The sequence below is a fragment of the Euprymna scolopes genome, chromosome 39 (genome assembly GCF_053919585.1).
Source record: "Euprymna scolopes isolate OS-2025 chromosome 39, ASM5391958v1, whole genome shotgun sequence".
In the NCBI taxonomy this organism is placed as follows: domain Eukaryota; kingdom Metazoa; phylum Mollusca; class Cephalopoda; order Sepiida; family Sepiolidae; genus Euprymna; species Euprymna scolopes.
Genome location: NC_136520.1, coordinates 61,862,297 through 61,888,932, shown reverse-complemented (window position 1 = coordinate 61,888,932; position 26,636 = coordinate 61,862,297). Strand labels below are relative to the sequence as shown.

General features: G+C 35.5%; 1 protein-coding gene and 1 pseudogene across 1 annotated transcript in view; one reads left to right on the top strand and one right to left on the bottom strand.

Moving 5' to 3' along the window:
- Positions 1 to 24,870, top strand: part of LOC145263809 (secernin-1-like) — a 32,233-nt gene extending 7,363 nt beyond the window's left edge. The window contains exons 2-6 of the mRNA XM_080120873.1: positions 5,517 to 5,684; positions 13,198 to 13,385; positions 16,280 to 16,494; positions 19,477 to 19,677; positions 23,515 to 24,870. Of these exons, the coding sequence (XP_079976999.1) occupies positions 5,529 to 5,684; positions 13,198 to 13,385; positions 16,280 to 16,494; positions 19,477 to 19,677; positions 23,515 to 24,029 (1,275 nt within the window). The 5' untranslated portion in view covers positions 5,517 to 5,528 and the 3' untranslated portion in view covers positions 24,030 to 24,870. The remainder of the gene's footprint in view (positions 1 to 5,516; positions 5,685 to 13,197; positions 13,386 to 16,279; positions 16,495 to 19,476; positions 19,678 to 23,514) is intronic.
- On the bottom strand, positions 10,560 to 10,686 carry LOC145263980 (U2 spliceosomal RNA; annotated as a pseudogene).
- Positions 24,871 to 26,636: the final 1,766 nt, after the last annotated feature.

The following is a 26,636-nucleotide window of genomic DNA, read 5'->3' as shown; positions in this document are numbered from 1 at the left end:
TGTGCGTGTCTATTTCCGGTAGCGGTGTCAACACAGAATAGTCCCTTATGTTTGTTTGTTATTTGTATTTTGAAGCGATTTATTGAAACTGAAAAAAGAAGCAAATTATTGAAAATTATATAAATAAAAATAACGGAATTAGTCTTTCTTTGCACTTTTATATAACAAAACTATGTTTATGAAATGAGGTCATTAAAAAAAATAAAACTTTTTAGTGGAAAGTTTGTAATTTTGCTTGGCGGTAAATAAAAATAAAAACAAGTTTTTATTTGCAAAATCTGTTTTCAATAACTCTTAAAATCACGCCACCTATGCAGAGGTGAGATACAGAGGTGAAAAAAAGGACATAATGGACTATTCTAAGTCGACACCACTTCCGGAAACACACATACAAAACGCAGGGAGACTTTATTTGACCGAAAAATCGGTGCTTTTATAGAACTTAACCTATTTTTAAAAACTAAATTGCAGAAAAATCTTTATGATGTACATTGTATTTTGTTCTCTCCTACTGCAAGAACTGTGACACCAGAGTCGGAAAATGGGATTGAGAAGTCAGCGCCTTCGAGGAGGGACATTCTGACCTGCAAAAAGTGCCTGGGCAGCCCCATCGGCATTCCCCGCTAAGAGTGCCTCATGCTATTAGTAATAAATTAACTTCTCAAAGAGAAAGCAAAGCCTGAGGAGGTGAACCTCCTAGAACTGCACAGAACAAGCTGAAGTAGTTCTTCTTTAGGAGACAAATGAAATTAATGTTCTCTGCTAGCTGATTGGTCAGAGTGTAGCCAAATCACCTAGCAAGGACAGTTATCCACGAGAATAGTCCTTATTTATAATTGCTACATCACTTTCTGCTTAGGTGGAAAGCTGACAGAGAGAAAGGTAGTCTTTCAGCAAATAAAATGAATGATCGTGGATTTACATCTGTAACCATCACTTCCCTTATTTTGTTGTTTAGTTTTTACATTCCATGAGCGATGTTTTTGACAAAGGGGAAGGAATTGCTGTCTTCTGGCTCGGCATCTATCCATCTTACAAGGAAAGTAGAAAGTGAACCTTGGGTTTACTTTTAGCAGCTTCATAACTCTTGCTTCGCTTATTTAATCCTTTAGTCCTCACATGCCATGAGGCATATTTTTGACAAAGTGGGAAGAATTACTGTTCTCCGAGTCAGAATCTATCAATCTAACCCTTATTGTTGGTTAGTGTGCTTTTGTTTTGTTTTTTGTTTTTGTTTTTTTGAGAGGGGGGGGGGTAGTTCCATACATCAAGTGGCTTCATGCCTTGTCTGGAGCCATTTCCATTAAAATAAAACGTAAGCAACGACAACAAAAATATGTCACTTCAGGTTCGTCTTCCTACCACAACTGCAAAGAACTTTTGTTTCTTCCTCTGTGTAACTAACTTCTGACTAATATCACAGAGAATCAGCGAATATATTGACGATATTGGGGGAGCAGGGCTTTGTTTCTAGAGCAATAGCTCTTAACATATCAAAGGCTTTCTTTAGGATTTGGCACAAAGGTTTGCTTTACAAACTTGCTGTATCTGGAAAGATTTCCTCAACTATCAAATCCTTTCTCTGATAGATTTATTAAGGTAATCATTGATGGAGAGAAGCCTGAAGCATATAATATAAAGACCGACATGCCTCAAAGATCCATTCAGGGCTCAACCCTCTCCCGGATCTGCATCAATGATCTTCCAAATCACATTATCAAACCATTCACTGATGTCCAAGGATGGAGTACTGTTGCCACATCTGGGCAGGAGTTGCTAGAAACGACTTGTCCTGCCTTGATAGAGTTCAAAATAGACTTCGTAGCCTCGTAGGAGATGTCCTTTTCTCTTCCCTGCAACCTTTATCTCACAGAAGAGATGTTTTGAGATTGTTTCTGCTTTATCGTTATTTTAATGGCAAGTGCTCGACTGAGCTTCAATCTATGGTCCCCCCTCGCCAAACTTTCACAGAAAACACTCGTCTAGCTGAAAACACTATCAATAATTCCCCCCACTCTTTATCTGTGCCTAAACCTAAACGTAGATTCCATGAACAAAGCTTCTTTCTTAGAACTGCACGCCTGTGGAATTGTCTTCCGCTTTCTTGCTTTCCAGCTGACTACAATATGGTTGTCTTCAAGTCCAACGTAAACAAGTTCTTGATGAGCCGTTCCACTTAAGTTAACAAATTTACCGAATTTCCATTACTAACGATTACTATATTGTCCAATTGACTACTGTACACTCTTAACCCTTATCCTCGACTGGTTTCTGGCCTTGATAAGTGGTTATGCCTATGTAAAAAAAAAAAAAAAATGACACATCTGTTTGTGGTAACACTTTGAAGAGCTTTAATAATCAAGATCTTCTGATTCTCTCTCTTTCGACCTAAAGAACATCATGCAATGGGAATAAGGTTACTTTAGAACTAAACTTCTCTCCAACACTTGGATCCTTATTTTTGGAATGAATGGCTCCCTCCTTGAGGAAACCAACCTGCTTCGATAATCTTCTAGGGCTAACTTTCACTTCAGACCTTAAATGGAAGAATTAAATCAAATCTGTTGCTAAGGTCACGGAGAAAAATGGTTGCATCAGTATCTGACTCCTGTTATATAAATCTTCTCTCTGTATGTATCTACTGCAGATATTTTAACAGTCATCTCTGAACTAAATTAAGAAATGCTCAGCTGAGCTAGCTCCCATACTTTCCAAGCTCTACAATAAATGCCTTGCTGAATCTTGCTTCCCTAATAGCTGGAAGATGGCCTCTGTGGTACCAGTGTACAAGAATTCTGGTGAAAGGACTGACTCTCTCAATTATCGCCCTATCAGTGTCCTCCTCCTCTTCGCTAAAATCTTTGAAACTTTAATCAATCAAGCACTAGTCCACCACCTCACAAAAGCTAATCTTCTCTCTGACTGACAATATGGATTTAGGCAAAGCCGTCCTACTGCCGACATTTTAACAGTCATCTCCGAATGCATAGACCATGTACGTGATAAGATGGGTGAAGCCAGGGCTGTAGCCATTGATACATCAAAGGCCTTTGACAAAGTTTAGCACGAAGGGCTGCTAATGAAAATTAAATCATATGGTATAACTGGACAGATACTCAATATAATTAGATCACTCTCAGACAATAGGGCCATCTAGTTTGTCATTGATGGATGTACATCCAAGCAGTATAACCTTAATGCAGGAGTGTGTCAGGGGTCGATCCTTGAACCCCTATTATTCTTGATATTCATCAATGACTTCCCTGATAATATTGTGTTTAAGATGGATATATTTCCTGATGATACAATGCTCTATAATATGCGCGAGGGAAGAACAGATGTTCACAAATCGAAGACAATGGCAGAATCGTTAGAAAATGACCTCCAGACTGTAGTGGAATAGGGTCGCAAATGGATGGTAACATTTAATGCTAGTAAGACTAAACTGCTCTCCTTTAATAATTACAATACGCTTCCCTAACCACCGATGTCCATGACAAATAGCACCCTACTTGAGAATTCTTCCTTCAAACTCCTCGGCCTAACATTCACGGGCAATATGAATTGGAACAAATACATTGAGGACGTTGCAAAGGCTGCTGCAAGGTAGGTAGGTTTACTATGTTGTGCTGGAAGATTTTTTTTTTTTTTTTTTTTTACATGGAGATCACCACTTATCAAGGCCCGGAAGCCACTCGGGGATAAGGGTTATTGCGTGTACAGTAATCAATGGGATGTGAAATTGAACCTCTTTCCAAATCCCCAAATATTGATCCTTTTTCCATTTTTTTATAACCTGGGAGCTCCGTGTCAAATCGATAACAATCCGCAGAAATAGTTGAAAAAAAGACGGAAAAAAAAAGAGGGGGGGTGAGTTCACGTGAACACAATTTGGTTTAATTTGATGACCAAGCAACTCCCGGCTAACACCGGGTAGGTACAACACAACACTTAACATAGAAAACGAGATAATAAATCTATAATTAGTAACAAGTTTGGGGTCTTTTTTTCTTTTCTTATTCAAGTGTGGAATGGAATTTTATATAGACTTGTAGATCGAGTAAATATAACGATTAGCTTTCTTTTTTTTTTTTTTTTAAGCCTCAATAGAATAAACAAGCGTTTGAGATTTACACGCTTAAAAATTAACTGAAACGTCCAAACAAAATTGAGATTTGTTTCAATAACTTAAATTACTCACACCCGAGAGTATCCCGTATGTGTACCCATGCATGGAGTATTATTGCCACATCTGGGCTGGTGCATCTACTACCGGTCTCTCCCTCTTGGATTGGGTCTCAAAAAAAAAAGTCTCCAATCTAATATATCCCACCTTATCAACTAAGCTCCAACCTCTGTCCCATCACTGCAATGTTACATCCCTGTGCCTGTTTTACAAGTATTTTAATATGTGCTCTGATGAACTCTGTGCACTTGTGCCCCCTCGACGTACATATCCTCGACAAACCCACTTGGCAAAAAAATCATACCCCTTCACTGTTGAGGTCCCTAAATGCCAGAAAGCTTTCTACTTTAATAGTTTCTTACCTTGAACAGCTAGACTTTGGAATTCCCTTCCTGCTACCTGCTTCCCTAACTGTACTGATATGCAGAAGTTTTTTAATATAACTTAAACCAACATCTTGTTAGTCTTTCCTTGGCGTGCCCCTTATGTCCAAGTGGCGATATGTAAAAAAAAAAAATGGATAAAGCATATGGTAGTGAGAAAGAAAAAGAAAACACTGGATGAAGTTTGACTGATTTTTTTTTTACAACCATTTATTGAAATTTTAAAGGAAGTTGTTGTTAATAAGGAAAGATTTTCAAAGAGAAAGTTATTGGAGAGTGAGGCTTGATTCTCTTGCAAAGAAGTTGTCTGCATAGACATTATCGTGTGAAACAATATTAGGGTGCTGTTGACCATGCGAAGGCTATCATTGTGATAATAGTTGGAGCAAAACTGTGGCTTTGAATGACAAGGGTTTATGAGGCAACATTGCTGCTCCTCAGAGTCTCTGCTGGGTGAGTTTGCGTTCTGCCTTGTATTTAGAAATTTGGCAGGTGCCTGGTTCCCATGGTGACTGTGTTTTCATTCGTTGAAGTTAGATCACAACAACAAATCAAAGTGTTGCAAAGAAGGGGAATGACGTAGATAAGTTGAAAATGATATTTGTTAAAAGGAAATGGTTAGAATGTAACCCAGTAATCAAAAGTTAAAAGTGATTACATATTTCTATTTAGATACGATTTTAGGAATGTAGAGGATTGTCCATTGTGTTTAGGAATAAAGATACAACTAGTGAGGTCATTTGCATACAGCTGCCATATGCACGTCCGCACACTGCTACATTTTTACTGTTGCACCTTTTTCATGGGCAATGCAAAACAAAAATGATTAAAAAAAAAAAAGTAATCCAGGGCAACTCTGAGTCAGGATAGCTAGTAAAAAGTAATTTTTTTGGATGTTTTAAAAAAAATTTATTAATATTTTTTTTTTTTTTTTTTTTAATTTGCAGTTCCTTGACAGTATGCCCGAGACTCCCAGTTATGTTTTTGTGGCGTTGCCCCCACTCACGAATGATGGAAAAGTTATTTTTGGTAAGAATTCTAACCGACCAGACACTGAAGTCCAGGAAGTTGTGTACTATGCGGCTAAAGACTACGATTCTGGAACTAAAGTCTCTGTAAGTTGTTCAATTATTTCATTATTATTCATACTCACTTGGAGTTCTCACGCTGCCGATTATCAGAAATTACTCACTGATGATAACCAGTGGTGTTCCCTAGAGTCTGGATGACAACAAGTCTCCCCAAATTCCCAGTACTCTCCACTTTCTTTGATAACCTTTGCAAATGTCTTTGCATTATTGTAACAGCCACTTACTATGGATTTCTCACTGGCAACATTTTATGGCCTTCGGGCTAAGATCAAAGTGTAGTATCGCTTCTGATGCTGCACTTGAATTTTTTGTTCTCGGTTAGTGGAGGAGAAATCCTTCATTACTGAAACAATTTTTATTTTTGTTCCTTTGTTCACATTAAAAAAATGACCTCGGTGTCTAACTCTGCTCTCATGGGGAGGTAAAGTAAATAGGAACAACCATTTATTTTCACTAGAATTTGGGTCACAACTAACCTCTTTAAGGTCCCGGCACTCTTTGCACGTATCCAGTGGAGGTCTGAACAGTTTTTTCTCTCCTCAGTCCTTCCATCCTCTTTGACCCTTCCTGCCATGGCTGATGCTTTTTTTTTTTTAAAAAGTTTATAAGATTTCCTGCACTTTCAGTTTCCTTGGGTTCATGTAGTGTTTCTGCTATGTTTTTATTTTTTTTTGTGGTTCTTATGTGACTCGTAGGTATTTGTAGATTTTATGAGTTGGTTTCTGCATTCAAAGGGTTTCCTTAAGATTACACCTATTTTAATCAATACTGTCCGCTTAAGACTTCCCTTTGATTCCTATTTCTCCTAGGCTATTTTCCAGAGTTTTTTTTAAGGGGGGGGGAGGACTGTTCCTAGTGCTCCTACATTCCACATATTTGCTTAATTTTTCCCTCCCTTTGATTTTCACCCTGTGAACTACCGGGACGGCAAAATATATAACTTGGCAACTTTTTTGTTGTTGTTTAATTTTTATTATTATGATTATTATTATGATTATTATTATTATTATTATTATTTAGTTATTATTTTTTATTATTATTATTATTCATTATTATTTTTATTATTTATTTATTATTTAGTTATTATTTATTTATTATTATTATTTATTTCGCTGTTAGTTTGTTATTATTTAGTTATCATTTTTATTATTAATTTTTTATTATTTTTATTTTTATATCTTTTATTATTTTATCATTACTTTTTACTTTTCTTCTTCTTATTATATGTACTCACTTGGAGTTTTCACGCAGATCATCATCATCATCATCAGTGATTGCCCATTGCGAATAACCAGTTGTATTTTTTTTTTTTTAAGTCTGAGTGACCAGAAATCTTCCCATATTTCACAGTACTCTCCATCACTTTTGATAACCCTAGCAAATAATTTTTTCGTTTTCAAAACAGGAGCTTATCGTTGATGTCTCGCTTCTTATTATTCGTCTCCTCCTCCTCCTCCTCCTCCTCCTCCTCCTCCTCTAAGCAAATCTCATTCATACTTACATTACTATGCTCCTTTCTTAAAAGCTGGTATCGTCCAATCGCCAAATATGTGTTGCAAAAAAGATATTTCAGTTCTGTCCGATTCCACTGAGAGCATGCTATCCCCGTAGATTAAACAAAAACTTCCATTCGATATCCCGTGCAGATTCCAGCGTTTGACAAAAATATCCGATTTCAACAAAATACGCCTGAAGATGGTTAAAAATGTTGTGCACATAAAACTCAAGATGAGAACAGTAATCCGAAGAATCCAAATAATATGAACATGTATTATCTTTGATTATTAAGAATTGTAACAATTTATATCCTTTTAAAGCAACAAATACGAGGGGCGTGCAATAAGTAATGCCCCTGACCCACTTCCCATAGGAGTAGAGCAACGAAACTTGGCACAGTTATTAGTCTTTCTCTGCATAAGAACCACCCAGAGTTATGCATTTCTCCTATCGTTTAATGCAGCTCTGGAGACCGTTTTTGTAGAACACCCCAGGTTGGTCCTCCAACCACGATGTGACTTCAAAAATCAAGGCTGCACCATCTGGGAAACGCTTTTCTTTCAAAAACAACTTCATGGCTGGGAAGAGGTGAAAGTCAGAGGGTGCAAGGTCAGGAGAGTAGGGAGGATGGGTGAGGATTTCAGAACCACATGCCCGGGCTTCTGATCTGGCGACATGCGAGTTGTGGACTGGAGCGTTGTCCTGCAGGAGGAGGGTACCTTTGCTGATCTTGCCCCGCCTCTTGATTTTGATAGCTTCCCTTAATTTCCTCAAAAGTGAAGCATAATAGGCTCCTGTAATTGTGGTACCTTTTGCCAGGAAATCTGTCATCACTACTCTATCCTGGTCCCAGAAGACTGTGAGCATGACCTTGCCTGGGCTTTGGTCTCTGGATCATAGTGATGAACCCAGGTTTCATCCTGTATAATCAGTCTTTTGAAAAACTTTAACTCATCTTCTTGGCACATCTCCAAATTCATCCTCGAGCACTCAACGCGTTCTCGCTTCTGGAATGGTGTAAGCAACCTGGGAATCCATCTGGCAGACACCTTATGCATATGCAAATGGTCATGAATGATAGTTTCCACAGACCCTATACTAATCTTGACATCTTGGGCTATTTGGTGAATAGTAATGCGCCGATCTTCCAAAATGGCAGCCTCAACTTGACGGAGAGATGCCTCATCAATGGCAGAAGGTGGGGGGCGACCAGGTCTGGGAGCTGTTTCCACAGACTTCCGGACATGTTTGAATTCATGATGCCAGCATTTTACAAGGTCATATGATGGGGCATTATCGCCATAAGTTTCTTTCATTTCATCAAAAGTCTCCTGTGGTGTGCGTCCTTTCAAATACAAAAACCGGATCACTGCTCGACATTCAACAGGCTCCATTTCACACCTGACTCAGTTCAAACACCTGTAAAACAGAAACCACAATTAGTTCAGAGCTGTAATTTGCCACATAACCCGTAGAGATATAAATCATTGCACATGCAAAATTTCAGCTAGATCAGACAACTGGAAATGGGTCAGGGGCATTACTTATTGCACGATCTCATAGTTTCTGTTCTTCTAAGCATAAAAAATAATTGTTGGGTAAATTTTTCATTTCGCTAGACCAAAAGTTGAAACAGTTTTATTTATTGTTATAATTAAAATAGTTTCAAAATAAATGGCCTCTTTCTGCTCACACTAAAATTGTCAGCTAAAAAATATTTAAATAAGTTGATGTAATGAATTAATGATGGGACGATTCCAATATTTTCCCAATGCCAATACAACTACGGATTCTGTGCTAAATTCCTGATACTTTAACTATAAAGTTACTCCCCCCCCCATTATCAGAAAAACATACGTTAAATGTGCATATATTTTTTTAAACGTAAAAACACACAAATTGTGTCTGTGTGTGTGGGGCGTGGAGGGGGGTTATAGATTTTTAGTTTTACTGTTAGTTTACAATCAATAATTTTAAAATCAATAATTATTTATTATTTTATCATTACTATCAGCAGTGGAAAATTTTGTTTTAAACAAAATCAAATAAAAAAAAGAAGATAATTAAAGGAATCGTTTTTGGCATCAGGAAATTTTTTCTGATTTCGATATTGATTCCGATACCTTCAAAAGTTCTGATTTTTCCGATTCCCAATTCTAATTCCGATTCCAATTAATCGTCCCAACACTAATATGAATGCATCCGAGTTCTTCTTCACAAGAATATGATTGGCTCGTGTAAGGGGAAGTTGTTCCTATTTACAAGGCCTCCCCACAGGACAGAGTTAGACACCAGGGTCGTTTTTTAATGTGGAGAAAAGGAACAAAAGTAAAAATTGTCTCAGTCGTGAAGGATTTCTCCTCCACTGACAGAGAACAAGAAATTGAAGTGCAGCATCTGAAGAACAGATACTACACTTTGATCTTGTTTATATATTTTATTGCTTTTGAAATTTTGTAAATACAATTAAGTAAAAAAAACAAAACATTTTCAAACAACAAAATTAGGCACAAGGCCCTACAAGAAATTGGGGAGGGAAAGGGTTCAGGGTCTTTGTGACTAAAGTGATTAAAAAGTAATAAATGTAGACTTTGGAGTCTTACTCTTGACTGGCAACATTTACCAAAATACCTCATTCACTCTATGGATCTTAAACTAACTAATAAATCCCCAGCGTTTAAGAATCAAAACCATATTTACAATTTAGAAAAAAGGAAAAAAAAAAAAAAAAAAATCAGTTGTCTGTGTGTTTGTGTATGCATTTTTTTTTTTTTTTATATATTAATTTTGTGTGTGTGTGTGTGCATGTGTGAAAAAGTAAAGTTCAATTTCATTGGTAAAATAAAAAAGTTTTTGAATTAAGAAAAGGATTGCTCGTGGAGAGGGAATCCCGAAGGCCAAAAGTTGTTACTGCATAAGGGTTCAACAGTGAAGATATTTGTTGATCGGACAAGAAAGTCAATTGGTTCATTTCATTTCAAAAATAACACAACAATTACTTGTCACACTTTTTCTTTTTTTTACCTTTGTTTTTTTTTTTCTTAAAAGTATTAGATATATATACATTTAGTGTGGTATGCGGTATTCTCCCTGGATAGGTTGAGCTAGCTTTTACCAAACAAGGCCGATAGCCATTAGTCGCATGCTCTCGTGTAATGAATGAATGTGTGAATGTAGGATTGACATGAAATTCTTAAAGATAAACTAAAGTGACCGAAAAATGGGCTGAAATGACTTAAATAAATAAAAAGTAAATGACTTAGAATGACTTTAATGAACTTAAGGATGAATTGAATGATCTTAAGAATGACGTGAATGCTTAAAAAATAACTGGAATCCTTCAAAAACAATTTGAATGATCTGGAGAATGACTTGAATGGCTTTGAAACTGACTGTTTGTAAAGTGGGTGATCATTTTACATTAAATTAATACAGAAAAGTGATCACCCACTTTATATCACAATAAGTAGAGCATGTAGTAAGAACAGATACTACACTTTGATCTTGGCCAAAAGGCCAAGAAAAGGGTATTTATTTGCTCCCCCACCGAGCAAATTAGGCACAAGGCCGATTTTTTATGTGAGGAGTGAAGGGGAAATGGGGGCCAACTCCCTGGGGAGTAGGGGAGCTGAATAGTGACAATTGGTATGAAGGGTTGCCTCTACATTGACCAAGGTCTTATATGTGGGGATGGTATTTATTTGCTCCCCAACCGAGCAAATTAGGCACAAGGCCGATTTTTAATGTGAGGAGTGAAGGGGAAATGGGGACCAACTCCCCGGGGAGTAGGGGAGCTGAATAGTGACAATTGGTATGAAGGGCTGCCCCTACATTGATCAATAACTGATTGCTACAAGAGCAATGGTCTTATATGTGGGTTTTCCCCAACATATGGTTTTTGCTTGCAGCATCTGCCAGAACAGCATCTATTAACAACAGACCTTTGATCTTAACCAAAAAGGCCAAGCACAAAAGTGTTATGGACAGACCGATCGACCGATCGACGGAGTGACTTATAAAGTTGCTTGCACACGACTAAAAAGGAAGTTTTTAGGGAATGTTAAAAATCACATGCCCTCCCCGGCTGCAGTAAGTGACTGGTAAAAGTAAAACTAACAAATATGAAACCATTATTTGAAAATGACGCAACGTTTGTCATATATAATAGAAGATATAATAAATATCAATAGATCTGGGTTCCTCCTCACAACAATATGATTGGCTTGTATAACCTATAAATACAGCAGGATATAGCCTTGAATATATATCGAAAGATACGCCAAAAGCTTTAAGCTTAAGCATATTATCAGCTATGACTACAAACAACCGTTCATTTAGGCGACTTTTATATTCTAATAATTATTGTAACCATGACCACTGAACTACTTCAAATAAATACATCCCGTTTCTGGGGCATAACTGAAATAAAACGATACTGATTTGATCAGATAGTTTATGGTCAGTAATGAAACGCATAATGTATTTTTAGAAAGTTTCTACTTTCTGACATAATTTCATGGTTCAGCTGACACATTGAAGTCTGTATCAGACTACAAGAAAAACATGCATTGTAGCTGTTGGGATGAAACAAATTCATAATGTAAAGGGGAGTAACTCTTTACTTCTTTGGGCAAAATTGCCTCCCTCTGTCCATAGTCCTAAACTTTAAATTCTCGCGACTTCTCACGAGATCAACGACCGGAAGTGGAGGGAAAACAAAGTAACTTTGCAATGACAAGATGAACATGTTAACATATTTGGACTTCTTTCATCTATTATGTTTTGAATTGTAGTTATGTGTGTGTCTTCATAATAATTATTTGTTCATAAGTGTTATGTTCTTTCCTCATACGTGAAGGCTGCGGTAATATATTTTATGTTATATTGATCTAACGCATCGCACGATACAAAAGTAGATTTTAGCTTACTTTTTCTATAGCATGAATTTAAAAGTTAAGATGATTCTCTGATTTTCACCTGTTTGCTCATCATCAGATGAAGATACCTGTCTGCCTGTCATTAGATGAAGGCACCTGTCTGCCCATTGTTAGATGAAGGCTCCTTATGCTTAACGTAAACAAACTCTATCGCGTTTTAGATTTGTTGGCCATTGATGTTGATGGTACGAAGAGTTTGTTTTATATCAGCGGTCATGCATTTAATCTTGGAAGTTGTCTAGGTAAAAAGTTATCTGCTTCTGATAACAGGAAGTACCTGTGGAGTTATCTCCTCTGAGACATGAAGTGACCAAGGAGTGATCATATAGTCTTGTGGGTGTTAATAGAAAGACCAAATTCTTCCGAATATTTTGCAAGATTACCAAAAATAATTTTTCTTCCTTCCTCGTGGTCTAAAAATCGAAACATGGCTACCTTTTGCTCAGTGTCACAACAAATTGTTTTTTCGCTAAAAAGGGAAACTTAATTCTATAACGGGTACGTACAATATAACTTTTTTCAATATTTTCATTGTTTAACGTCTTCATTAAACTGTACAAGTACCGATGTGATGTTGAAAAATATTAGGTCGACGCCATTTTACACTGTATAAATTGAGGAAGAAATAAGAACTAATAAAAGATATGTTTATCTCACAGATGCTCAAGCACCATATATTATTTTATTAAGCACCATATATTATTATATTAAGCACCATATTATTTTATTAAGCACCATATATTATTTTATTGTTTCCTTCTTTCATCCAGTTTTATCAGTGCCAACATCTTCCGGTATACAGTGAAGTCATTTTAGTTTTTAAAATTTTTATTTGCTTTGACATTTTTAAACTTTAGGTTGATAACTTCTATTATATCCTTCAATTACCCTGCCTGATTATTGATTTTCATTTTCAGGTGATTATTTAACAATGTTTCATATTGTTTGGGCTTAACTAAGTCATTTTTAACATAAATTGTAGAAAAGTAAATTATTATATTGCTAATAACACTGTATAACAATAACAAATGAGAATTGGCTAGTCAGAGTTTTTTGCTTTTATTTTTTATTGTTTTCTTTTTTAATTATTCTTCTATTCTCAGTGTTCGTTTATTGATATTGAGCAAGTCTCCCATAGCCATGCCGTTATCCTGAGTAAGCCTGCCTGGATGTGGGGAGCTGAGATGGGGGCCAATGAGCATGGAGTTTGCATGGGGAGTAGTGTGGCTCACACCAAAATGGAAGACAAGTTGGGTGAAGAAGAAAGATTACTTGGCGCCGATTTAGTCAGGTGAGAAATAATTTAAAAACATTTTTCTTTTAAAAAGGAAATTCATTAATTTACTAGTGGGGAGTGGGGATGCCTGGCTTTGTCCAGTCATAGAATACGCTTAAATATATTTTAATTCATGCAGATTTCATATTTATTGTTACAGAGCCAATTCTGTATTGAATGTTTGTACATACATGCATGTATAGTATTGATTTCAAAAGATTATAAAAATGATTTAGGTGCCATCAGCTAGAATCGAAACCAAAACATTTATTGGTCCAACCATGTTCCCTATCGTTTAAGATATCAACAGATAGATAAGAAAGATTTAAAACGAAACCACTTCAAGCTATGAATGAATGCGCAAAAGTAATAGAAATATGTCGACAAGTTGAAATGAAACAACTGGTGTATGATTACTAGTTTCCGTTAATTTCAGTGTTATGCGACCAGTAGTTTAAGAGTTTATCGGTTAAATATTTAAAAGCAAATTCCGTTAATAGATTTTGATTCAGATTTAAATAAGGATTCTAGACATAGGGTTTAGTAGCAGTATATCTTGTTTTAATCCTCGTAAGGGGACATAAAATTGATGCAGAACTGTTCCGTTTAGGTGTGACGATATACCATGGGCATTCACTAGATGTGATCGTATCCTTTGTTATGCCAGGCTAAAATCATCTTTTGATCCATCCGGTACTGCAATAAAGAATTTTCCATTCAAAGTTAAACAACACAAGTTCAACCAAATAACAATAATAATATTTATTATTTTTTGGTAAGTGGCATTTGGTTCACCAAGGTTGGATGGCAGACTTGCGGGTCGTTGCTTAATGAGACTAACACACTGAAGGCCTGTTACAGCGTCTCTCAAGGAACCCACACGGGCCCGAAGAAGTACACAGATTCCTCTAAACTAACTTGTAACTCTCCCCAAAATCAACTCAACTTCACTGTTCGACTTCAACTCCTCCTCCTCCTGGTCTCTCTGATTCTGGCTTTTTGTTGACAGTCATTGTTTAGCCGTCCAGAAAAGAGATTCACTGAATATAACACCCAATCAATCTCCAGACATTATTTCTCACACAAAGTCGATCTCAGCGGGATTCTTCCATTAAATTACTTTTTCAAACCAAGAAAATATCTCTTGAGTGGTCTGATTCTGGCCAGAAATATTTACAATTCTCTGTGCCCCTTCTTTTTTTTTTTGGCATTTAACAACTGCACCATCTGCCATTTACATGCACTAGTGCATATTTACAGTACATTTATTCTGCTTGAATGGATCAGAGAGGATTGTAAATTGCATTGTTATGATGACTGAACTTGTGCATTCATGACTTTTTTTTATTTATTTTTTTTTTTTATTACATTTTCACCCCAAACAAGGCACATTGCCACTTTGGTGTAGGGGGCTACTATCAGGGGAAACATCTACTGGGGTACTATGTAGGGATTAGGGCAGCGAGATGTTGGTTCACGTTGCACTTGAACTTATGCATGTCAGTACAGTTGGGGAAGCAGTGACCTGGAATGGAATTCCAAAGTCTAGCAGTTCTGGGGAAGAAACTACTGGAGTAGAAAGATCTTTTACATCTAGGGATCTCTACAGTGTGGGGGTGGGATTTTGCAGCTTGTCGGGTCTGTCGAGGGTGTTCACGTCGTGGGGGCACAAGTGCTTGCAGTTCTTCAGAGCATTCACCATTATAATACTTGTAGAACAGGCAGAGGGATGCAATGTTTCGTCGATGGGACAGAGGCTGAAGTTTAGATGCCAGTTTAGGGCCTATCAGATTTGCGACTCTCTTTTGAACCCTGTCAAGGAACGAGAGACTAGTCGCCGATGCATCGGCCCAAATATGACAGCAATACTCCATACATGGGCGAATAGTGGCCTTATAGAGGTACAGGATACTTTCGGGTGTTAGAAGTTTTCTAGCACGGTAGAGAGAGCCCACCTTCCTTGCAGCGGCCCTGGCAATGCCCTCGAGTTAATTGTTCCAACTCATGTTTCCTGTGAACGTTAGGCCAAGGAGCTTGAGAGACGTACTCTCAGACAAAGAGTCGTTGGCCATTGCTATAGGTGGTAGAGAAGGTTTCTTGTAATTATTGAATGAAACCAGTTTTGTCTTGGTGACATTGAACGTTACCATCCATTTTTGTCCCCATTCCATTACTGATTGGCGGTCATCCTCTAGTGTTTCTATATGAATATGCCTTGAAGGTTTCATCTATCTGTTGCAGATATTGACGATGAGAGACTCTAAGAAACAACCCTTGTCATAGATGTGCGTTAAGGTACAGAGATGCCTCATTGAATTCCTGCAGAAAACTGATTAATATTTACCGGCACCTATTGGAATGTTTATGAAGCCGATGCAGTTGATGTCAGCAAAGTTATATGGGTATCATCCAAAGCTAAGGCATTTATGTTCATTTCAAAAAAAAAATTCTTGGCAAAAGTTCTGTAAATTTTGTGATTATCTCCACTTGTCCGAAATTAAACTCTTCCAAAAGTGAAAAAAACAAAAACAAAGAAAGCTCAAATGCAGAAGTGTCTTTTATTTCTAAATATACACTTTAAAATCAATGATCAATTTTATCCAAAATGTGTTCAAAATTTATTCATTGTGAGACAATGTTACCCCCAAAATAAAATGACAGAACAGATATTACATAAATGAAAACTAAAGAAAGCTAAAATGCAGACTGGTCAAGAATAGTTTTTAGCCAATGAGATTTAGAAAAAAAATGTCAAGTAATGATAATGATTATCTCCCTTTCTTTTGAACTCTTTGCATTTATTTTCTTTTCCTATCATTTTTTTTTTCTATCATATTTTTTCTATCTTTTGTTTTTTTTTTGTAGAATTTAATTTTAGGTTTTATGTTATTTTATCTCTAAAAATCTAGATTGACATTGGAACGCAGTCGGTGTGCAGCTGAAGGTGTGGATGTTCTCGGTTCCCTGCTGAACAATTACGGCCAGGGTGGGCCATACAGTGAAGTCCCTGGATTCACAGATCCTTGCCAGACATGCACGAGTTTTCTTATTGCAGATTCTACTGGGGCATGGGTTGTGGAAACTGCGGCTGCTGGACAGTTTTGGGCAGCAGAAAAAGTTAGCTGTAAGTATAAATAGCCAAATGAACCTTGCACACAAAAAGAATAAGTGATTGGGATATATGTTGTCTACGAGGAAAATCACTAAATCATGGCATGATTTATTGAGAGAAAAAAAAAAATTCTGTGTAGGCATTCAATTTTTTCTTCTTTTGGTCCCCCGATTTATTGGAGAGGGACCTATGTTTTCAGTGGCATCCGCGCTTCTGTGCATCCGTTAGTCCAGACAGTTGCCAGATAGCCATCCATTAGTTTTTCCTGAAATTTTGACACAAATTGTATTTCATTAAATAGATGTGCAGAATAAAGAAATTTTATTTGCAAAAAATCCCATTCCAGCGGCTCAAGTGGTAAAAAATGCCCACAAAATGGCCAAAAATGACACATAACTTTTGATCCATCCATTAAATTTTTCTGAAATTTGGACAAAAATTTTTTTCATATTTCTCAACAAAATCTTGATATATCTGACTATATAGTGGTTTTTCACGTTAAGGCCTGAAACTGCACCATTATCCATTTACACTGGGATTCGGCATCCTCGGGGGCTCAAAAGAGGTAAAAATACCCCAAAATGGCCAAAAATGACACTCTTTGACCCATAGTGTTTGATCCATTCATTGATTTTTCTTGAAACATGGCCAAAATGTGGAGGCCATTGTTCTTAATATAAATTCAGTATGAGTGACCCTGGCAAAATTCTGGTTCGCATCCCTCTGGGACTTTTAGGGCTAAAAAAAAAACATGCTTTTTTGGAGCTCTTTTTTCATATTATTCAAAAACTTGATATTTATGTCTATATAGTGGTTTTTCATGATGCTGAATTCAAATATACATGTCTTAAGGCATGAAACTGCACCGTTTGTCCATTTTCACTGGGATTCAGCTTTCCCAGGAGCTCAAAAGGGGTCACAAATTTTCCCAAACTGCAAAAAATGACACTTTTTACCCCATAACTTTTGCTCCATCCATTAGATTTTTCTGAAACTTGGCGAAAATGTGAAGGCAAAGTTGGCCCTTCACACTTCTCACATTCATCATTTCTTCACTATTTTTTTGTGGCGTCATCTCACATGCAGCAGCAGAGGGGGCCCACACATACGCAGCTTCTTTTTTTTGATTTTGTAAATAATTTTTTGTTAACTTTTCAAGTTAAAATCTGTTGAGGAATACACATTTAGTATTGAGAAATACACACTGTAAATAAGTAAACAAGTGTTAAAGTTATTTAATATGGCCCAAATGGACGGCCATTTTGGATAACTTGTTCTTTAACTAATATTTACATATTTAAAATGTGTATTTCTCCATACACAATGTGTATTTTTGAATAGATTTCGTACTCCAAAAATTTCCTTGTATAATGATATTTAATAATTCTTAATTTTTTAATAATAATATTTATTTATTGTTAGCGCTGTTCTTGGCACTTACCAAAGACAAAATATCACCAAAATACACTACATGTAACCCAGGAACAACACTATAGACATAAAAATGACTTAACACATTGAGAGATTAAACCCTTAGGTTATGAATGCATTAGTTTAGTCATCATAACAATGCAATGTAAAATTCCCTCTCATCCATTTGGGTAGAATAAAAAAAATTAGAAGGTATTAGTTTTTGAACATCTTTTCATTGCACTGCATATTTATTAATTGTTAGCATTGGTCTTGGCATTTTCTAAAATCATAGTATCACCAAAATACACTGCATGTAGTCAGAAACCGCACTACAAACCTTAATTAATAGTCGTCTAATGATTATGGATCAAATTCTATAGAAATTGGACGTATTTGAATTCTCAAATGGGAGATTGTATTTACCTTATTGGTTCCCCAACAAAGGTTCGAAGTCGAATGCTTGGTAAAAGGGAAATCTGGATCTGAGCATTCACTTTGAAGGATGACCACAAGCTTAAATTAACTGTCTTGAAGGATCGAAAGAAAACTTATGTTGATCATAGCAAAGAATTCAAAACAGGGGCTGGAAATTCTCTTTCTAGATATACAATATCTAGACGAATGAAAGAAATGGGATTTTCTTCTAAAAGGTGTGCAAAGAAGCCATTTTTATCTAAGAAGAACATCACTGATAGAAGGAGATTTTTCTCGTGTTATGGCAAGAAAGATACAAACTGGTTCAGGAATGATTTCTGGTTACATAGAATCAAGATTTTGTCTTGTTAGTGATGCTCCCAATGCTCTCGAATGGTGCGATCGAAGATTTTCGCCAAGTTGCATAAAAATGACAGTTAAATACGGGAATGGAGGGATAATGGTATGGGGAACTTTTACTGCAGCAGAAGTTGGGGAACATATTAGATGTAAGAAGTCAATCAATGCAAAGGAATACATTCGAATATTAGAAACAGGACTGTTACCAAGTATCCAGAAGCTGGGAATATCCCAGAACATTATTTTTCAACATGATAATGCCCCTGAACACACTGCTAAAGTCACAAGAAAATGGTTTTCTGATAATTCAATTAATGTGATATTTACTTAAATGTGATATTTAGTCCACCGGGCAAATTATTTCTTGTAATCTATAATATTCAATAGAGGATTGATTCTATAATAATACATACGCAATATGCATAAATTAAAATATCATGTTTAAGTGTATTGTACGATCGGACAACTAGTATATATATATTATATATGTGTGTGTGTATATATATATATATATATATATATATGTGTGTGTGTGTGTGTGTGTATATATATATGCACTTAACTTTAACACATTTCTGCATGTTAATAATTTTATCTGATTATCACAAGTGAAGCATCATGTGTGTTTTAGTATCAAACGAAATAGCTGACACTGGATGACTTGAAAGTTATCTGCCCATCTCTCTCCCACTCTCCACCCCTAGAATGTATTCAACATTCGAGGAATAAAAAATGATCAGAATTGAAAAATTAATGATTTTCTTTCTCACTTTTTTTTTTTTTTTTAAATTTTATTTTCTTTCTCAGCTAATCTCCATAGTCTGCATGGTAAGCTCACGGTTGGTACCAATTTTGCGAAATCTTCTGAAAATCTAGTTTCCAAAGCAACAGAAGCTGGACTCTATCAAGAATCTGATGGACCCTTCAATTTTTCTAAAGTGTTTTCCGTTTCTGGAACAGAAGCGACAAATCCAAACATTCAGGAAGCAGAAGAAATTCTGAAATCAGGTAAAAAAAAAAAAAAAATTTTTTTTTTTTTTTTGACTCCTATTCACCCGAAGTGAGACATGTTACGACTGAAATGTTAAAGGGCTAACTGTGAATAGAAGCCAGATTTATAAGGAGAAGCCTAAGTGTGGAATTTGGCAGCAAGATGTTTGTTCGCATTTCATTTAAATCTCAGCATGTTTCATACAGTTTGAAAAACAGGGAACAGGTAAGGATTTCCAAAGGCAAGCTGTCCGAGGTAAGAAGCTGTTGGAAAGTTTTCTGGCATCTGGAGATCTCTACAGTGAAGGGGTGTTTTTTCTGCTAGTCAGGTTTGTTGGGTGTTTATGCTGGGGGTGGAGGTGAGGGTACAAGTGCTGAAAGTTCATTGGAGCACATTCCACGAAAGTAATTGTAAAACAAGCAGCAGGATGCAGAGATGAGACAGAGGCTGGAGCTAAGTAGACAATGCAAGACTTATTATGTTAAAGATATTTTTTGCTCCCTGCCTAAAAGGAAAAGCCTAGTGGTTGAAGCACCAGCTCCTATGTGGCAATAGTATCCCATGTTGTTAATTATCAGGCAGACCCTGGGTGTGGCAGCAGGACTCTGCGCCGACCCACAAGTCTAAAGAGACCCAGGCTTGGCTTCTGAAGGAGTTCTACGACTTTGTACCCTTCTCTTACTGGCCCTCCTCTTCCACTGACCTGAACCCGCTGGACTACTTCATTTGGTCATACATCAAGAACATCACAAACATGACCTCCCACACCACCAAAACCAGCCTGATTGCTGCCATCTGCCGAGTATTTGCCAAACTCATACCAGCGCTTGTGGAAAAGGCATGCTTCCAGTTCCATACCCATATCGAGCCGGTGATTGAGGCTGAAGGCAGCTACATTGAATAGATGTTAGCTCTACTACATAATCAAGTTACCTGAATTGATTTTTTTGCAATATAAGTTTTAAAACAAAGCTGTAGTGTTGGTTTCTTTAGGGCGACACTTTTATCATTCCACTTTGTACTGTCCAAATTTAATCTTTCTCTGAAGTCATCAGATCTAATATACAATGTTTTTATTTTATTTTTTTGTGTTTTTATCATATTTTGCATGAGTTATCTTTTTCAAGAAATCTTATTTGCTGAAACGATAGACTGAATTATCTCCCTTGTTTTCAGATAACTCTTCCAAATTACTTAATATGATACAATTGCAGTTTACAACAAAATTGATTTTAACTAAGACTTCTACATATTTTTCTGAATCCATTGGCCAAATGCAACTAGTTTTGAAGAGTTGGATAAAACAGGGGAGATAAATCAATCTGTCATTTCAGCAAATGTCAAAATGTTTATTAAATTGTCATGTGAAAGTCTAGAATAGTTAACAACAAGTCCCTCCTTCCTCATATTATTTAGAAAGTCATTCTTAATAGAGGGAGTACCTCCTTTTAAGAGATTTACCTCCCCTGTTTTACGTAAATCTTCACAACAGCATTCGGGCCAATATTGAGTCATGCCAAACACGATAAAACTGATTTTTAATTTTAACTATAACTAGCGGGACCTGTGGAAATTCCACAGTGGACTCTTATGTAATATATTGATGTTGACATTTTTGTGGATGTTCAGCATAAATGGAGACACCCTGATATTATTGTAGTAAACAGTAGGCACCTTTCTTTTCTTTATAATAAATTATTAGGTGGAAGCACATAATTGTTACAAAACACCCTCCTATTCCCATGTTAAGAATGGCTTTCAAAATAATATTATTTCAGCACGGTAACAAAAATACATAAGTACCGAATGTTTTATAATTTTAAATGATAATTTAATAATGATAAATTTTTTTTACTTGGTTTTCCCCTGAACATTTTCCTTTGAAATATTGACTTCTATGGGTTTTTTGACTATGCTGAAAACGAATATCGCATTTAAATTTTCCGCAAATACATAGTTTTTCGAATATTAAACAATATAATTTTTTATGTTAAAAATGGTGGCCATGGTTTTGCGCCAAAAATATGCATGCACTTAAACAGAACATTTTCTTTAAATGATAAACAATTATTTATTTTAAACAATATATACAGAATTTTTATTATATTATAAACAATATAAATAGAACAGTTTAATTTTAGACAACAGAAATAGATTTTTTTTATAATTTTGAAAGAAATATTGTTCACAAACTTTTTTAATTTTAAACAATGTAAGTAGAACTTTATAATTTTGAACTTTTTAATGTTTTATTTTAAAATAAATATTGTTCTCGAATGCATTTTATTATACGTTTAAGTGCATGTATATTTTTGACGCAAAACTATGGCCACCATTTTTAACATAAAAAATTATATTGTTTAATATTCGAAAAACTATGTATTTGCGGAAATTTTAAATGCGATATTCGTTTTCAGCATAGTCAAAAACCCAAAGAAGTCGACAATTCCAAGGAAAATGTTCAGGTGGAAACCAAGTAAAAATAATTATCTTTATCGAATTATCATTTAAAATTATAAAACGTTCTGTGAGAACACGCTATTCGAATAGAACTCAGAACATTCATAAATGTGTATTCTGAAATTAAATGTCTATTCCAGAATAAAATCTCAACCAATCAAATTTGCCGGAAAGCGTGACACACAAAAGAACACACACGCTATTGTATTGATATATAGATTCTTGCTCGACAATTTTTCCTAATTTTTGAGTAAGATAATTGTTTTTGCCTGAGATGCAAGTGGAAATGGGATGTTTCAACATGGCCGATTCGTGGAGGGCCGATTTTTATAAAGATTTTATAACTTTTTAACAAAATTAAGAAAAATAATATGAAAATATATTACCGTAAGTGTTTTTTAATAAAATAGTTTTTGCAAAACTCTTTTCGGACAATTTTTTTCTAATTTTTAAGAATTAAGACCTTGAAAAATATTTTAAAGTTCTTTTGGAACTTATGCACTTATGTTACCAGGCTGAGACAATAACAAAATCGATTTAAAATGCCATTCTTAACATGGGGAGGGGAGGATGTTTTGTAACTATTCTATACTTTCACCTAACAAAAAGATATTGTGAAACTTCAATTTAACTTGAAAATACTATTTAAAAAATAGCACGGTAACATAAGTGCATAATCACAAAAAATAACCATTTTTATTTAAAACAACACAAAAGCAAGCAACACTCGGTTGTCTACAACGAGATTATATTTTCATATTATTTTTCTGGTACTTGTACAGTTTAATCAAGACATAAAAAAATGAAAGTATCGAAAAAAGGTTATATTGTACGTATCTGTTTTGGACTGAAGATCTCTGAAAAAAATTGAGTAGTTTTTTTTTTTTTTTTACAGCGGAAAAACACATTTTTATGAGAGCGCATTGAAGGCAGACATCTTGGATTTGTTCTTAATTTTTGTTTGGAGTTTAAAAATACCACAGGAGATAACTCCAGTTAAAGTGCCGACACTCCCTCCCCATCTTTAATTCTAGCTTTTCTTCCTAAAAATCGAACCTTTTGCTCGGTATCATAACAAATTGTTTTTTCGCTGTAAAAAAAAAAAAAAAACTAATTGATAAAATTAAGTGAAATTTTTTTTCGGAGAACTTCATTCCACAAGGGATACGTACAATTTAAACTTTTTTTTCGATATTTTCATTTTTTAATGTCTTGATTAAACTGTACAAGTACCATTTTTCTTAACTTAAAAAAAAGAGCAGTGCTTATACACTTATGCTACCGTGCTATTTTTTTTATGTAAGTTTTATGAGTTTTTATTTGGAAATACGATTTTCATCTATATTTTTATTTGTATATGCAACTTGTGATTTTTTTATGTATATTTTCATCAGGACCTATCCAACCTTTGAATGCCTTCCAACATCTGCGGAAGAAAGATATTGGTATCGATATCCTCAAAGACCAGTTTGTGACAGCCGGCAGCCAAATTTCTATTCTTTGTCCACAAGAAGCGTCCAATACCGCCATCGGCTGCCATTGGTTCACTGCAACACCGAATCCAAAGACGAGCATCTTCAAACCATTCTTATTCTCTCCCGACGTAACTCAACATCTCGAGACAATCTCACCGATCTATAAAGATGATGACCCAGCTCGATCAAAACCACGGTTCCAACGACAGGTCGACCGGAAACATAAACTGTACGAGCGTCATATGAACCTAAAGTCAGTCTTGGAATCAGGGGGTCCGATGGCGATGCAGTTAGCTGGCACTTTAGAAATGCTGGAAGGGACCTGCTTGGCTGACATGGAAGACACTTTAAGTCAATTGCAGGCATTAGACCCAAAGAAATTGGCAAATACGTTTTCACATGTAGTTCGGTTGGAAATGAACTTTCTTCGATAATATTATAATTTATAATGGAAAGAAAAGAAAAAAAAGACAGAAAAATGTGGGGTCTGGTTTCCCTTAGGGTACGCCATAAGGAGAGAGAAACGGAAGATTCAAAATTTTATTTTATTTTTTAATAATTATATGTTATGCATTAAGCAGCTTTTTATTGTCGATGAGTGCTTACACAAAAAATGACCTGTTTTTTCCGTGATTGTTACGCCAGTATATTCCAGCGGTTTATGCATGCTGCTGGAATATGCCAAACACTGATGAAATTTAAAAATGCTATAAAAAATTATCATAAGGAAACATTTTATTTATTTTTTTTGCAGACTGTTATCCTCATCTTCATAGTTGTTGTTTCTTCACCACGTTTCGGCCAACTATTCCTCTGGCCTTCTTCAGGTGATTAACTGCGACGGGATTGGAATGCTGAGTCTTGTAACTGTATCCCCAGTAATTACTGCCTTCCATAGTTGGTGTTGTGTCACCATGTTTTGGGGCAACTAATTTTCAGTCCTGCTTTAGGTAGGATTGAGACAATGCTCATCTGGAACCGTAGAAACTCAGCACCTCTATCCACTGTGCCACAGTGAAAAAACAACTCTGAAGATGAGGATAACAAACTACACAAAAAAAAAAAAAATGAATACACCAATTATGAATTCTCATTTCAAAGGATTCCAAAAAAATGTGAAAAAATAATATATAAGAAAACATTTATTGTAATTTTAATGAAGAAAAAATGAAAATACAATTTTAAAAAAAAAAACAATCAATCTATGGTAAGTTTTATGAATAAATTTGTTTTTTTTTTTTTTGTTTTTTTTGTAAAATGATGTAAAGCAACAAATGAAATTTTTGTTGTATTTTTCATAAGAAATGTTTGAAAAAGTTTTTTTTTTATAGTGGGTGTACAAAAATTTTTTTTTTTGACAAAATTTTGTTTTTGTGTCTATTCCGTTTTTTTTTTGTTTTTTTTTTTATTCTGTCAAGGTTAAGGGTACCTTTTTTCTTTTCTTTAGATGATTTTTAAAAAGATATGGTACACTTGAAGTAGGTTCTGTGATTCTTCCTAGACAGATTTAATCATCTTCCTCCATAGGAGAAAGTTTCATGCGAATATCAAGTTCACAAGTGATCCCCAGTCGCATGCCCTATCCTGATCAGGGGAGATGACGACATTAGGTTTTTAGAGTTCTTACAGGGAGTGATTGACATCCTCTTACATACAGCGCCTGGTATTCCCAAACTGTCACTCAAATGATACTAGCCAGGCTCAATGTTGCTTAACTTTTGTGACCTGACATATTTTTTATGAATTATTCAACTGTACCTCCCTCAAAAGAATCCATGTCAGCAATTGTAAGGATTACACTATAAACCCTTTTTCTTTTTTTTTTGGGGAGATTGCTGAGGATTCCTAAGGAAGCATTCTTTGCAAATGTGTTGTATAAAATTTTTCCAATCAGTAATGGTGCGTTCCGAACCGATGAGACACTTGTAAATTTTTAACAGTTGCATTGTAATAAGACCATTCCAATTAATTTCCATTCCTGGAAAAATAAAAGAACTTTTTTTCCTAGCGACTATAGCATGATCTGCAAATCCGCTGGATTAATTGTGATGGCTTTACTAAAATGATTTACTTTTGTGGTTTAAATTTTTTTTAACACAAATAAAACTAAAATTTTCTTCACAATTTATTAAATGTCGTCTGCTGCTTTGGTTGAACATTTCATTATATTCCGGTGGTTTATATAAACTGCCGGAATGTGCAGACACAACATTCACAGAAAAACGGGTTGTTCTTTGCATAATGGATAACAAGTGATTAAACAAGTGATTAAACAAGTGATTATCTAGTCTGTGGAATTGGAAATAAGTCAAGCTTATACCACAAAGTAAAAAAATGAGATTCATACAGAATCTGTACTTGACTCTTCGTAACTTAATCACTAATCATTACAGCCGTGACAACAGCATATTCTTTTCATTGTTTTGACTCTTTAGGATATATCCGTTAATATCTTATATGTTTTTATATAGACTGATGTGGTTCTCGGTTGATTGACTGTGTTGGATATATACTTGAGAGTTAAAAGAATGAAAAGAATATGCTGTTGTCACAGTCGTACTAATCACTGATCGGTGGTATGCAGAACTCTGAAGATGCCCGGGGCCAGCTCTTTGGTTATATGCCCCCAAAGACTCAAGTATAGATCCTAGTACTGATAAAAATCCTGAGAAAGGGAAAGAGTTTTAATATGATTGGATGACCTCCAAGTTGGATGTCTGAAGCCACCGTCCCATCACAACCCCAACTAAATCTAGGAGTGCCTTATGATAGAAATGGTTGTGCCTCGTTTATGCAACAATTTGGTTCCTCAGAGATTTAAAGTTAGTACACATTCCGTTTTCTTCTTTGTCTTTTCTTTGGTAGAAGAATGGGGGGGGGGGTTTAAAATAAAGTAAGGTTAATGTTAACTTTAGGGGGATCCTAGTAAAAAGGTTTAAACTGCCCTTCAGCCACTTTACTTTATCTATAAGATTATATATATATATATATATATATATATATACTAGCGGGACCTGCGGAAATTCCACAGTGGACTCATT